We start from the raw sequence: 15,169 nt of genomic DNA, 5'->3' as shown, positions 1-15,169 counted from the left end.
ATTAGAGAGTGCAGCCTAAAATTGATGGAAGTAATGAATTTATTGTATTTATCATAGAATTCTTATTTTTTAAATTAAAATACTTTTTCAAAGAAAAATTCATATAAGCATCTATTTTTCTAATTAATAGATCAAATTTCATTCTGAAAGTAGTCTGTCCTGATTTTAGAAGACTCTCTTGTTCACATTAAGAAAATAAATTTGACCTATCATCTACATTGATTCTGTAGTTGAAAATGTTTGTTTGTTTTTATTACTGTAGTTTTCAGTCTGAAAACAAGGAGATGGTATTAATTATCCTAAAATAACTTTTTTCATTAGAAATAATTACTATTATCTGGAGGTGCCTGGGTGGCTCAGTCGGTTAATCGTCCAACTTCAGCTCAGGTCATAATCTCGCAGCTTGTGAGTTCAAGCCCCGCATCAGGCTCTGTGCTGACAGCTCAGGGCCTGGAGCCTGCTTCAGATTCTGTGTCTCCCTCTCTCTCTGCCCCTCGCCCACTCGCTCTCTCTCTCAAAAATAAGTGATAAAACATTTAAAAACTTAAAAAAAAAAAAAAGAAATTATTACTGCTATCTGAAATGAAGATGTATACCAAATTTCTTATTTTCAAAGGTGAGAAGATTGAATCTAGTGAGCTAAAAAATGTTCTGGGAAATCTCGGAATTGAGCTCACAGATGAGGAACTAGAGAAGCTGCTGAAAATACTGCCAATTGATGGTGAGTCATACAAGTGTCTGTGGGAGCTTCCAGGGAAATTAGATTTTTACAGATCTGCATGAAAATTTTCACTTCTTCTCAAACATGATGGAACATTTTTAAAAAACTAAAATGTAAGCTACATCTTAAAACAGTAAGTGTCGTTTAGAGTTTATTTTAGAAGCCAAGCAACTCCTCAGATGTAAGTTGCCATCAGAGCCAACAAATGTCTACTGTCACCCTTCAGGGCTTATACCATAAGAAGGAAAAAGAGAGAGATAAGCGAGCAATGGAAGAAATTAAAAATAAAAGTCAGAATTAAAAAGAAAAGAAAGAGATATTTGTACAGTACAGTAGGCCCACTCAAGGGGACCAGCTTATCATATTGAAAAAGCCTTCTCTTCCTTAATTTCACTGTTATATAAAGATGAACATTTTAGGTGAAACATTTTTTAAAAAATTTTTAATGTTTATTTATTTTTGAGAGACAGAGAGTGATAGAGCACGAGCAGGGGAGGGGCAGAGAGAGAGAGAGGGAGACACAGAATCCGAAGCAGGCTCCAGACTCTGAGTTGTCAGCACAGAGCCTGACGCGAGGCTCAAACTCACAAACTGCGAGATCACGACCTGAGCCGAAGTCAGACGCTTAGCCACCTGAGTCATCCAGGCACCCCGTAAGTGAAATATTTATAATGGTACTACTGAATTATCATCCACATATTGTACAAGTAACCCAATATAGCATACAATGAAGTGAATTCTAATGTATTCACCACATTCATCACAACAGTCAATTTTAGAACATTTTTATTATCCCAGAAAGATATTCCATACCTATTAACAGTCCCCTCCCAATTTCTCCATCTCCCTCAGCCCTGGGCAACCACTAATCTATTTTCTGTCTCCATCAGTTGCCCTATTCTGGATATTCCACATAAATAGAATCATATAATATGTGGTCCGTAGTGACTAGTTTCACTTAACATAATGTTTTCCAGGTTTATCTCTGTCCTGTTATGTATTAATACAGTTGACGCTTGAACAACACGGGTTAAGAGCACTGACTCCCTGTGTAGTCGAAAATCTGTGTATAACTTTTGACTCTCCAAAAACTTAGCTACTAATTGCTTACTGATGACCAGAAGCCTAACTGATAACATAAAGTCAATTAACATACATTTTGTTGTTATATGTATTATATACCCTATTCTTACAATAGGTAAGCCAGAGAAAATAAAATGCTAATAAGAAAATCATAAGGTGGGGCACCTGGGTGGCTCAGTCAGTTAAGCGTCTGACTTGAGCTCAGGTCATGATCTCACGGTTTGTGGGTTCGAGCCCTGCATCAGGATCTGTGCTGACAGCTCTCTCTCAAAACTAAATCAACATTAAAAAAATAATTTAAGAAAATCATAAGGAAGAGAAAATACATTTACAGTGCTATACTATAAAAAAAAAAAACCCACGTATAAATGGACCTGCACAGTTCAAACCTCTGTTTTTCTAAAGTCAACTGTACTTTGTTTCTTTTCGCTGCTGAATAATAGGCTATTCTATGGATATAACACATTTTATTTATCCATTCATTGGTTGATGCGCATTTGGATTGTTTCCACATTTTAGCTATTATGAATAATTCTCCTATGAACGTTCATGTACAAGTTTTTACGTGGATATATATTTTCATTTGTCTTGGGTATATACCTAAGAGAGAAATTGCTGGGTCATATGGTAATTCTGTGTTTCACCTTTTGAGGAAGTGCAGGCTGTTTTCCAAAGAGGCTGCATTACTTTCCATTTCCACCAGCGGTGTATCAGAGTTCCAGTTCCTCCACATCCTGGTCAGCACTTGTTACTTCTGTCCTTTGATAATATCCTAGTGGGTATGAGGTGGTATCTTATTCTGGTTTCGACTTGCATTACCCTGATTGCTAATGGTGTTAAGCATCTTTTCATGTGAATATTGGCTAAACGTATACCTCCTTTGGAGAAAAATCCACTCATAACCCTCATCCGTTTTTAAATTTGGTTATCTTCTTATTATTGAATCGTAGAAGTTCTTTATACATTCTAGATACAAGTCCCTTATATTTTCTAGATATAAGTTCCTTATCAGATACATGATTGCAAAAGTTTTCTCCTGTCCTGTGAATTATCTTTTTACTTTCTTGACAGTGTTCCTTGATGCACAAAAGATTTTTAACTTTGATGATGTCCAGGGTATAACTTTTTCTTTTGTTGCTTGTGTTTGGGTGTCATATATTAAAAAAATGTCTAATCTAAGGTTAAGAAAATTTACAGTTATGTTTTCTTTCAACATTTTTATAGTTTTAACACTTACAATTAGGTCTTTGATCCATTTTGAGTTCCTTTTTGTATAAAATGTGAGATAGGGATCCAAAAGAATATTCTCTTTGCATGTGACTGTCCAGTTGTCGCAGCACCATTTATTAAAAAGACTGTTCTCTCTTCATTGAATGTGCAAGTACCTTTGTCAAAAATCAGCTGACCAAACATTGGAAGGTTTATTTCTGGATTGTAAATTCTGTTCCATTAATGTATATATCTAGTTTTATGCCAGTACCTCCCTGTCTTGATTACTGTCACTTTGTAGTTTTTAAACTGAAAAGTGTGAGTCCCCTACTTCTTTTTCCTTTTTAAGATTACTTTTGCTTTTTGGAGCCTGAGCTTCATCATATGAATATTAGGACCAGCTCATCAGTTTCTGCAGACAAACCAGCTGGAATTTTTTATAAGAATGTATTGACTCCGTGGATCAGTTTAGGGAATATTGTCACATTCACAGTATTACGTCTTCCAATCCATAAACATAGGATGTCTTTTCATTTATTTAGGTCTTCTTTAATCTCTTTCTGTAATGGTTTATAGTCTCCAGAGTATAAGTTTTGTACTTCTTTTGTTAAAATTATTCTTAGGCATTTTATGCTTTTCATGCTCTTGTAAATGAAATTGCTTTCTTAAGTTTTCTTTTCATTTGCTTGTTGCAACTCTATAGCAGCAATACAGTTGATTTTTGTATGTTGATACAAGACTGCATTTTCTGCTTCTGAAATTATTCAGTTCATGCTATTTTTGTGAAACTCGTATTCATTCTACCATTACATGAATTATGACTTTTCTTACAGCCAATGGAAAGTTATATCGTAATAGACTACTGAAGGCTATGAAGTCTCTCAAAAGTAAGTAAAAAACGAAATTATAAGGCATGTTATCTAGGTCTCCAGATACACCATCCAAGCATGAATCTTGGCCCTATATAAGCTTTTATTTATAATTCTCCCAGCGTAACTACATCTTACCTGCTGTTAATATACACTTTCTCGGGGCGCCTGGGTGGCGCAGTCGGTTAAGCGTCCGACTTCAGCCAGGTCACGATCTCGCGGTCCGTGAGTTCGAGCCCCGCGTCGGGCTCTGGGCTGATGGCTCGGAGCCTGGAGCCTGTTTCCGATTCTGTGTCTCCCTCTCTCTGCCCCTCCCCCGTTCATGCTCTGTCTCTCTCTCTGTCCCAAAAATAAATAAATGTTGAAAAAAAAAATTAAAAAAAAAATATACACTTTCTCTTGGCAGGAAGTCCACTGTCTTCTTAGATTTTTTTCAACTTTTTCTCAAGAAGAAAAACCAACCCTGGCAAAAACAAACAAAAAACCCTGGTTGTTATTGAAAAGCAATGGTCAGCTACAATAATCACCAATAAGTCAAGCCAGTAAACAAAAAAGAACCCTACTTTTTATGCAGAGTAATTAAGTTAGTGGTCTGCAGTTCTGTTTGTTCCAGCACCTTAACCTTGTCTTACTTTGTAGGCTTGTCCACAAGAATAGACTAAAGGAAATACAGTTCTGACTCCATTGACTTTCTATTTGAGTCTTTAAGTGGAAAAGCCTATTTGGGATTTCAGCCTTGTCAAAGTGTAATAATAACAGAGGCATGAAATGTATTTTATCTTTTGTTTCTTTTGTTTTAATAATATGTGGTCATTAAAGTTAATAATAGTTTTCCTAAAAAACATTTTTAAATTTTACTATTATACAACTTTTTTTTTTCAAATGTTGCTTTACTGTCTCTTTCCTAAGATGGGAAGATTAAAAAGAATTACCTCCATACTAGTTTGGGAAATATGGGAATGGGGCTCACAGACGAGGAACTTGCTGGATTGTCAGGAGACCTACAAGTTGATGGGGAGTACCAAAGATAGCATTCAGGATCTATTTATCTTGATCTTCGATTTAAAGGGGTATCAATTAAAATTATGTTGTGAGACAAATTTAGCTGGACTTTATTATACTCTATAAACAAAGTGTATCTTTTTCTGAGCTCATGTCATTGATTACATGTCTCTTTTGGACTTCTGTAGCAAACGGGAATGTTGATCTGCATGACGTGATGGAAGGAATGAAAGCTATTACAGGTGAGCACAAAGTCACTATAAACCTAAATTCCCATTGGAACACTAACTATATTTTACCATTAACCTTAAATGCCATGTTGATTCTGTTACTGTACTCCTTATTATAAATATTTGTCCAGAGTTGGGCTTTGTGGTATTCGTGTTTTGGTAATAAAATTTTAGCTTCAAGTCTTGGTAGGAAGACCCTTACTCTCTTCAAAAAATAATCTAAAAATAACTTTTTTAGAGTCACTAAATTTCCCTCACGAGCCTTTCTCTTTCTGATTAAGGGAAAGTTGACATCAAAAACCTGGAAACCGTTCTAGGTGACATGGGAATCAAGCTCACAGACCAGGAACTTGAAGATCTGAAAGAAAACCTGCCAGTCAGTGGTGAGCACGTGAGATACCATTGGATTTTGAGCTTTAGGTGTTATGTACCGTTAGCAATGAAAGGAATGGAACGAGGGAACTTTTTACGCAGAAGAGGTCCAGATTGTAGATGGGACAAGAACACTGACAAAGAAGTTGAGAATGTAGTATTTGGACACAGGTGGCATGGCCACTAGAAGAGTCTGCGAAGTTCTGAGGACAACAAAGTTTGCCTTTACCAAATGGCCGCTTTTGAATCTCATCTGTTTGTTATCAAATTCAAGAGTTGATATTTTATGAAATAGAAAGTCAAATTTACATTTTTTAAATAAGTATATTTTTAATATTTTAAATCTTTTCTTCTGTTCTATATTCAAGCATATTCTGAGTAAATATTTGTTGAATGGCTATTTAAAGTGCATAACAAAATGCCCAGTAACAAAATGCTGTTATAATCTGAAGGGGAGGAGAGCGTTCTTATGCTATTTTATATCATTTTATGAGCTTCAAGTTATGTGTTTTTTTTGTTACAGTTGATAATACAGTTGCTCTGAAAACTTTGAAGGATGAAGTGAAAGCTTTTACAGGCAAGAATTTGTTATAAATGATTTGCAACAAATTGTGATTTACACTAAAAATTTTAATAGCATTTTCTCAAAATTCTACTACTGCTTTACAGATTCACATACTTTCAGTATTCATTTTGATAAATATGTGCATCTACTGATCAACATCTTAATCTAACATTATCTGGGTTTATAAGTAAAAAGGACTATTTCTTCATTGTAAGTCATATATTCTTTGATGCTTTTTTTCAGTAAAAGTGCCTGGCTCTTATTTATACACCCAAACCTAGATGATCACAGCAAAAGCAGGGTGGAGCTGTAGAAATAAAAGTCCATTACCAACAGCTAATTACATAGTTTTAACAAAGTAAAGTAAAATATGTCACACTTTGTTAATTGTGTCTTGTATCATACTAACCGTCTCTTGACCTTATTTCTGGATAATTATATGACCAGATTTGCTTCTGTACTATGTGATATCATTCCCAGTGTTAGGGATACATCCCACTTGCTAATATCGAGGGACAAATTCTATTTTTTATTTAGCATTTGACTCTTTTTATTAGAAAATCTTTCACTCGATCTTTCCTTTTCATTCTGGTATCAGAGAAAGGACTAGAGCAGCAAAAGTAAATGTTTAGATCACGTTAAATAATCAGATTGTCCGTTAATAGTTTAACCTGTAACTATTCTGTCTTTTCAAAGGAGAAAAGGTTGATTCCAGGGACCTACAAAATACTCTAAAAGACATGGGGATTGAGCTTACAGACAAGGAGGCCAAGCAACTGAGGAAAACACTGCCCCTTGATGGTAAGTGAATGCCACATAAATGCCACCATACCTTCCAGGGAACCTGACTTTATGGGTCAGTGCGAGCCATTCTTTTTTTTAAATTATTTTTTCAATGTTTATGTATTTTTGGGACAGAGAGAGACAGAGCATGAACGGGGGAGGGGCAGAGAAAGAGGGAGACACAGAATCGGAAACAGGCTCCAGGCTCTGAGCCATCAGCCCAGAGCCTGACGCGGGGCTCGAACTCCCGGAGCGCGAGATCGTGACCTGGCTGAAGTCGGACGCTTAACCGACTGCGCCACCCAGGCGCCCCCAGTGCGAGCCATTCTTAATCTTTTAGTAGTACAGTTTTGTCTTAAAATGCCATAAATTAATAGAGAAAGGTACTTCTGACTTGAAAAGAAATTCTTTCATTACCTCTTGGAACACAATCTGAAATTCATCACTACATTGCCATATAGTAATCTGAGTGACTAATACTATCCTCTCAGATTGGTATTAGTTTTGCAATAAGAGCAAGGAAACATAATGAAGGAGAAAGAGGACATCAGTAGAATAAAAAGGAAGAAATATTTTAATGTATTTTTTAGAATTGCACCATGGGAGAGTTTAATAAATGTCTCTAATTCCAAAGAATGGGTAAGTTTGTCACTGTGGAAAACATCTATCTCTATCTATCTATCTATCTATCTATCTATCTATCTATCTATCTAGAGCACATGAGCAGGGCAGGGGTAGAGAGAGAGAGAGAGAGAGCGAGAGAGAGCGAGAGAATCTCAAGCAGGTTCCACACTCAGCACAGAGCCTGACATGGGGTTCAGTCTCATGACGGAGATCATGACCTGGTCCCAAATCAAGAGTCAGATCCTTAACCGACTGAGCCACTCAGGCACCACAAACATTTATATTTTTAAATGTCCACATCGTATAACTATAAAATAAATGCATTTTTAAAGCAAATCATTGAAATGTATCTTTCTACAATCATATAATTTGTAATGTTTTGGTTTTCTGGAGATCTGCATTGTACTTTTTCTTACAGCCCACGGAAAGGTGTTTCAAAGCAGGTTGCTGAAGGATGTGAAGTATAATAAAAGTGAGTAAGAAGCACAAAGATGAGGCATATGAAATATCCTTAAGCATTAAATTTATATCACTAGAATATAACACCTTATTTTGCTTCTTGTACCACATCTATGTTTTTGCTGGTAGTAATCCTTTATCTTAGATGAAAAGTTCTCTACTGCATTGTGTTTTTGAAGCTCTCTCTGAAGAAACAATTATATGAACAGAAATAAAGATGGAAGGAAAGGAAGGAGGGAAGGAAGGAAGAAAGGAAGGAAGGAAGGCAGGCAGGCAGGCAGGCGTGTGCAAGGGAGGAAGGTGGGAAGGAGAAAGGAAGAAGGTTTGGGACTTACTCCAAAATGTGAGCAGAAGCAGACAAAACAATCTCAGAGTAAGAGTTTAGGAAAGGACTATAATTTCTACTTCTTGGTGGAGATTACTGGTTATTGCTCTTTAGTTACACTTGCTCAGCCCTGCCCCACCTAACTTTTTCCTGGGCCTGTATGTTTAACGTTTGAGGAAACAAATTCTAATTCTAACTCTGCTTTTAACTCTTTATTTTTTTTTAATTTTTTAATGCTTTTTTATTTTTAAGAGAGAGACCGAGAGAGACAGAGTGCGAGTGGGGGCGGGAGGGAGCAGAGAGAGAGGGAGACACAGAACCCAAAAGCAAGCTGCAGGCTCTGAGCTGTCAGCACAGAGCCCAACGTGGGGCTCGAACTCACAAACCATGAGATCATGACCTGAGCTGAGGTTGGACGCTCATCCAACTGAGCCACCCAGGTGCCCCTGCTTTTAACTCTTTAAATTGTAACTCAGCTTGTAAAGAGCTGTACATATATATTGTAGTTTTGTTCTTTGCTTGAAAATTTTAGCAGTTATGCTAGATTGTGAAGTCATTCTCTTTTAGCCATATATTCATGTAACAGCACCAACTATACTATCTTAAAGAGATATTTGCACCCCCATGTTCATTGCAGCATTATCTGCAATACCCAAGACAAAGACACAACATGTCTCTTGACAGATGAGTGAAGAAAATAGAATATATATACATATATATATATATATATATATATATATATATATATACATACATAATACATAATAGAATATTATTTGACCGCAGAAAAGAAGGAAAGCCTGCCATTTACAAGGATGAAACTTGAGGGCATTATGCTAAGTGAAATAAGTCAGACAGAAGAAAACAAATACTATGTGATACCTCCTATGGGTGGAATCTAAAAAACCAAACTCATAGAAACAGAGACCTGATTGGTAGCTGCCAGAGGCAGGGGGTTGGGGAGAGGAATAGGTGAAGGTAGTCAAAAGGATGCAAACTTCCAGCTATAAGAGGAGTAAGTTCTGGAGATATAACGTAAGGCACGCTGACTATAATTAACAACACTATCATATTTTTGGAAATTGCTAAAAGAGTAAATTTAAAAGTTCTCACCATACACACAACCAAAAATGTAACGCTGTGAGATGACAGATGTGTTAACTAACCTTATTGTGGTAATCATTTTGCAGTGTATATATATGCATATATTGTACACCTTAACCTTATACACTGTCATATGTCAATTATTCAATAAAACTGGGGGAGGGGCGCCTGGGTGGCTCGGGGGTTGAGCGAGGGACTTCGGCTCAGGTCATGATCTTGCAGTTCGTGAGTTTGAGCCCCGCGTCGGGCTCTGTGCTGACAGCTCAGAGCCTGGAGCCTGCTTCGGATTCTGTGTCTCCCTCTCTCTGCCCCTTCCCTGCTCATGCTCTGTCTCTCTCTCTCTCACAAATGAATAAACATTAAAAAAAATTTTTAAATAAGATAAAACTGGGGGAAAGGGGGAAAACATTCATGTCTGTTGGTTGAAGATAATAATATACGTTCATGAATTTTTCTAAATATTTTGTAATCATTCCATTTTTTCTTTCCTTTTCATGTTTTCAAGGAGGGAAGATTGATGTAAATAACCTGGATCCTGTTTTAGAAGCCATGGAGGTCAAGCTGACAGAAAAGGAACTGAATCTGTTAAAGGATCTTCTGCGTGGTGAGCATTATAGAAAACACTGTGATTTTAAACAGATGTTGTGCTTGCAGGATTAATTTTGACTGTTTCCAAGGTTTAAATTATTTGTTGCCTGAAGGCATTTGAATAGCTTGCAGAAGAACTCAGGGGGGAAAAAGGCTGGTTTTTTTTTTTAGTTTTTTTTTTTTTTAACATTTATTTATTTTTGAGAGAGAGCCAGACAGAATGTGAGTAGGGGAGGGGCAGAGAGGGAGACACACAACCCAAAGCAGGTTCCAGGCTCCAAGCTGTCAGCACAGAGCCCGATGCCCAGGAGCCGTGAGATCATGACCTGAGCTGAAGTTGATGCTCAACCGACTGAGCCACCCAGGTGCCCCAAAGGCTGTTCATTTTTGTGGCTTTAAAACCTCTCATCTATTTCTTTATACATCTTGGACTAGGGGTGGATGCTAGTGACAAGGGGAAGGATTTTTGTTGTCTGGTTTTACAAAAATAGGATCTGCAATGTGGTTTTTTTTGGGTTTTTTTTCGCTGATCCTTATATCACTGCCATTCACACCATGGTGCAGAACATCATCCATGAGAGGCTCCACTCCTCAGTGCCAAGGCCATTGTGTGTACCTGCCAAATACAGTCCTCTCTGTGTTCTGACCATTGAGCCGGATGGCTTATTCGCTTATAAAAGAATATGAAGATTTGACAGCCACTAAGTGCACCTGTCATTGACACAGGGTTCTCAAAACTAAAACCTAGAAATGCCACACACCTGTCTGTGCCTTCAGGAGAAAGCTCCATGTGTCAAATCTTGATAATGCAGTATGTCCCGTGTAAAGAGGAGCCTGTGTAGATTGGCACATTCTGAGGAATCTCAGTGTAAAGTGGTAACATCTGCCTTTTTTATTTACAAATGTAAATGAAATGTAATTATTCAGCCATTCCTCATTTCTCTATTCATAGATATTGAGATGCTTTCTTTTCTGGTCACTATAACAAAGAAAGTTAACAGAAAAATATGTATAGTATTACAATTGTTAAAAAATATATGTAATACACTTTATAAACATAAGAAAGTTCTGGAAGGCTATACACAAAACTGTTAGGAGAGGTACTGAAGCTGAGGAGAGGTAAAAGAAGGGACGTTTACCTTTTCTTAAACGCTCTTTTTTTTTTTTTAGTCTGTTACACAAAGTATGTTTTAAATTCCACTTTTTTAAGCTTAATTTATTTTGTTTTTAATTTAAGATGAATACATGGGGTGCCTGGGTGGCTCAGTTGGTTAAGCGTCCAACTTCGGCTCAGGTCATGATCTCACGGTTTGTGAGTTTGAGCCCTGCATCAGGCTCTGTGCTGACAGCTCAGAGCCTGAAGCCTGCTTCAGATGCTGTGTCTGTCTCTCTTTCTGCCCCTCCCCTGCTCACATTCTGTGTGTGTGTGCGTGTGTGTGTGTGTGTGTGTGTGTGTCTCAAAAATAAATAAACATTAAAAAATTTTTTAAAAAGATGTATACAAATGGTGTGGTAAAATGACAGGATTTTGGCTGTGTTTTTATCTACCAATTAGGTTCAGCAGATCACTAAACTGACCATTTAAGTGACTAGTTCCTATCAAATATCCCTCACTGCTTAACACTGGTCTCTACCTGCCCATTGCATCAACATGTGGTAACACGAGAGAACAATCCTAACGAATACTGGGAGATACATAATTTTAAAAAGTGAGGAAAGTAAGATTGAAGGATTACTCAAATCACACAAAGCCACTAACGAATGTGGACCTGGCAGAGTTAGAACATTTAATAATTGAAGAAAAAAAATTGTACATGAATAATATGTACATGAATAATATGACAGGACATTCAACATACAGTGTTTTCAATTTCAAAAGATCTTAAAGGACCTCTTAGAACAAAGTCAATCTTTTGGTAAAGGTTATTTTTATATGTCTCATTTCAAAGTTCAAAAGCTGTGGAGTACAATACCCTAATTTGCTCAGAAAAAAATCACATCCCAACACACTTGTAACAGTTGGCATTGACTTCATTGTTTCTTCTAAGAATCATGGAATAGTTATAACCTGAATTTTCTTAAATATTAGGTGAAATAAACTTTGACAGTTTTCATCTTTATTATTTAATAAAACCATTTAAGATATTTTTTTTCATTATTTATTATTAAATCTTGGTCCTCATTGCTAATGAATTATTTTCCTCGGTCATCTTCTGCAACCATAAATCTTAGATTTAAAAAAAAACCCTCCTGTCCTGTGTATCTTCTTTTTTCTGAGTCCATGTTATTGTTCTTCTCTGATGAAACTTTGTCTTACAGGCTCTAAGAAAGTTGATCTGCAAAAACTGATGGAAAAAGTAGAAGCTGTTACAGGTGAGGAAAAAGTTACCAAATACATATGATTCTGATTCTTTACACATATTTTATATTCTTCCCTGTTACTTTATACTCCTTTTAAATTATGATATTTTGGGGCACCTGGGTAGCTCGGTCAGTTAAGTGTCTGACTCTTGATTTTGGTTCAGGTCATGATCTCACGGTTCGTGAGATCAAGCCCCGCACCTGGCTCTGCACGGAGCCTGCTTGGGATTCTCTCTGTCCCTTTCTCTCTGCCCCTCCCCTGCTTACTCTCTCTCAAAATAAATAAGCATTAAAAATAATAGTAAATAAATTAGGCATAATTTTTAATAAACTGATTTCCTGGACTTTGGTTTTTCAGGGTTTTCTTTTTAAGTTTTTCTTTAAATTCTAGTTAGTTATCATATAGTGTAATATTGGTTTCAGGAGTAGAATTTAGTGATTCATCACTTATGTAACACCCAGTGCTCATCATAACAAGTGCCCCCCTTAATACCCATCACCCATTTAGCCCATCCCTTGCCCACCTCAGTTCGTTCTCCATCAACCCTCAGTTTGTTCTCTATAGTTAAGAGTTTGCCTCCCTCTCCCTTTTTTTTCTCCTTCCCCTATGTTCATCTGTTTTGTTTCTTAAATTCCACATATGACTGAAATCAGAAAGTATTTGTCTTTCTCCGGTTTGTCAATGCTTTAACAACAAAACATAGTGCCATATTTTGTTAGGCCCTACAATCTCATTTTTTCCAGATTTTTACTAAAAACATATTAGTGCGATAAAAAGAGAGTAAAGTTTTATTACTTACTAGTAATCTCCCACAACAGAGTATTATGAAATGCATCACCCTGCACTCTGTTATTTTGTCTCTATTATTACTAAAGTTATGGAAATAAACACTTTAATATTTTACCATAACTACAGTCAAACAGGACTCATTTGACTTTATTATGGATTGAGTAATTGGTGCTAATAATTAAACAGTAATAAGAGATTTCATTATTATTTAGAATAATTAGATGGTTCTTTAAAATCTCACATGTTACCATTTCTGTCCTTTTAAAGGAGAGGAAATTGATGTCAATGACATGGAAACAGTTCTAGGAAACATGGGAATAGAACTCACAGATAAAGAACTCTCACAACTGGTGAAAAATCTGCCAGTTGATAGTGAGTGTTTAAATAAAAATGTAGTCATACAGGGAAGTGTATTGTTAACTTGTGAAAACTTGTAAAATTGTCTCTATCTTATTGCTTGTCAGAAATAATTTTATGATTCATGTTACATAATTTTAAATGACTATTATATGTTAAAATTTTCTCTGTGCCAAATTTATCTTTAGTTTGAGAAGTAACCGTTGTATCATCATGACTCCTATCATCAGGATTCAGTTATATTACTTATAACTTTTGAGTCTATCAAGAGATGTAAAATTTAATCCAGAATAAATGAGAAAAAGAGAAAGGAGTGATCTAATAGGGGAAAATGAAAATATCACAAAAGAAAAGTAAAAGATATTTTTCAGAATGGCAGAATGTCAGTATCCCCATCCCTTATAATTTCATTATTTGCCACTAACTCAGAAAATTTCTAAGGCAGTTCACAAAAGATGTCTTACTGAAATGGCTGATTTCTTACTAGACAGTAATGAAATTCCACATTACTCTTCTGTGATCTGAATAGTCCTTTTCCTTACAGATGGAAAGGTCTATCAAAGAAGGTTGCTGGATGGTATAAAGTTTGTTAAAGGTAAGGGAGAAACTTAACAAAACACAAATCAGTCTGAGATCATCACGTTTGGCATTTAGACTAATTCCTTGTGATTAAATTGTCAACTCTGCCACTTAACACATTATGATATACTTTTGTTTCTTTTGTGGATGATCGTGTTCTTTAGGAGATCATCTTTTATGTTGTAACTTGGAAAGAATTCCTATGCTTTCTCTGGATTTTTCAAACTTTGACAGAAGTAGAAATTATCAGAGCCCAGGCTACATAGCAAAAGTAAAGGGAAAATTAGCACCTCTTCAGTTAGTTTATGCAGCAACAAAAGACTACTAATCTGACATTTAGACCAAGAGAGCAAGAGAGTGCTAGAAAGTCTCCACGAAACTGAAAGAACATGGGACTGAATAGATAGACAGGGAGCAGGCCAGGAAAAAGGTCATGTCTAAGCAAGGTTGCGAATACCACCTTCATGATTTCTGCCAAATCCACACACTATTTGTACTACTATTAATATTTTCACTGATACTGATTTACTTTTTACTTAAATTTTAAAAAGTTTTAAATGGTAATGGAAAAACAGCATGCCTTAACATAACTAGACATTAATTGTAAAAACGAACATAATGAAAAGGAGACAATAGTGGTTAGAAAAGCTGGAATTGTTATCACCCTACTAGAATTCTCTGAGAAGTCATTCTGTCACCTTTCAGTTTTTATACTGGGCGTGCTTATATTAAGATTAAAATTGGGGCGCCTGGGTGGCTCAGTGGGTTGAGCGTCCGGCTTCGGCTCAGGTCACGATCTCGCGGTATGTGAGTTCGAGCCCCGCGTCGGGCTCTGTGCTGACTGCTCAGAGCCTGGAGCCTGTTTCAGATTCTGTGTCTCCCTCTCTCTGTGACCCTCCCCCGTTCATGCTCTGTCTGTCTCTGTCTCAAAAATAAATAAACGTTAAAAATTAAAAAAAAAAAAAAGATTAAAATTAAAACAATAAACTCAAACTCAAACTCTTATTATTGACTCTGTCCTCCTATAAAGATCTCATCAGGCTTTGGTTTTTTTGGAGGAACATGATAACCATAATCCTCCGGAGGTCAGGGTTTATCCCACATTTTAGGGACATTAACTGTTACCTGTATACTTCTTTTTCCATAAG

General features: G+C 36.4%; 1 protein-coding gene and 1 pseudogene across 5 annotated transcripts in view; both read left to right on the top strand.

Annotated features, from left to right (window-relative positions):
* LOC124522185 (leucine-rich repeat-containing protein 37A2-like) overlaps positions 1 to 15,169 on the top strand; it is a 334,305-nt pseudogene that overhangs the window by 250,315 nt on the left and 68,821 nt on the right.
* The window catches only part of LOC124522178 (tRNA modification GTPase MnmE-like), a 77,419-nt gene that overhangs the window by 5,901 nt on the left and 56,349 nt on the right, over positions 1 to 15,169 (top strand). For 3 of the 5 annotated variants that reach the window (XM_047093478.1, XM_047093477.1, XM_047093481.1), the window contains 10 exons: positions 617 to 721; positions 3,847 to 3,900; positions 5,073 to 5,126; positions 5,396 to 5,497; positions 6,010 to 6,063; positions 6,748 to 6,852; positions 7,877 to 7,930; positions 9,852 to 9,950; positions 12,254 to 12,307; positions 13,987 to 14,037. In XM_047093478.1, the coding sequence (XP_046949434.1) occupies positions 617 to 721; positions 3,847 to 3,900; positions 5,073 to 5,126; positions 5,396 to 5,497; positions 6,010 to 6,063; positions 6,748 to 6,852; positions 7,877 to 7,930; positions 9,852 to 9,950; positions 12,254 to 12,307; positions 13,987 to 14,037 (732 nt within the window). The remainder of the gene's footprint in view (positions 1 to 616; positions 722 to 3,846; positions 3,901 to 5,072; positions 5,127 to 5,395; positions 5,498 to 6,009; positions 6,064 to 6,747; positions 6,853 to 7,876; positions 7,931 to 9,851; positions 9,951 to 12,253; positions 12,308 to 13,986; positions 14,038 to 15,169) is intronic. The other 2 variants (XM_047093480.1, XM_047093479.1) reach the window with 2 other exon arrangements.

This window comes from Lynx rufus, unplaced genomic scaffold, assembly GCF_022079265.1.
Source record: "Lynx rufus isolate CCGP_SWC_20201006 ecotype Redwood Valley unplaced genomic scaffold, mLynRuf1.p SCAF_34, whole genome shotgun sequence".
Taxonomy (NCBI): domain Eukaryota; kingdom Metazoa; phylum Chordata; class Mammalia; order Carnivora; family Felidae; genus Lynx; species Lynx rufus.
Note: the sequence above shows the minus strand (reverse complement) of the source record. Positions and strands in the feature narration are given on the sequence as shown.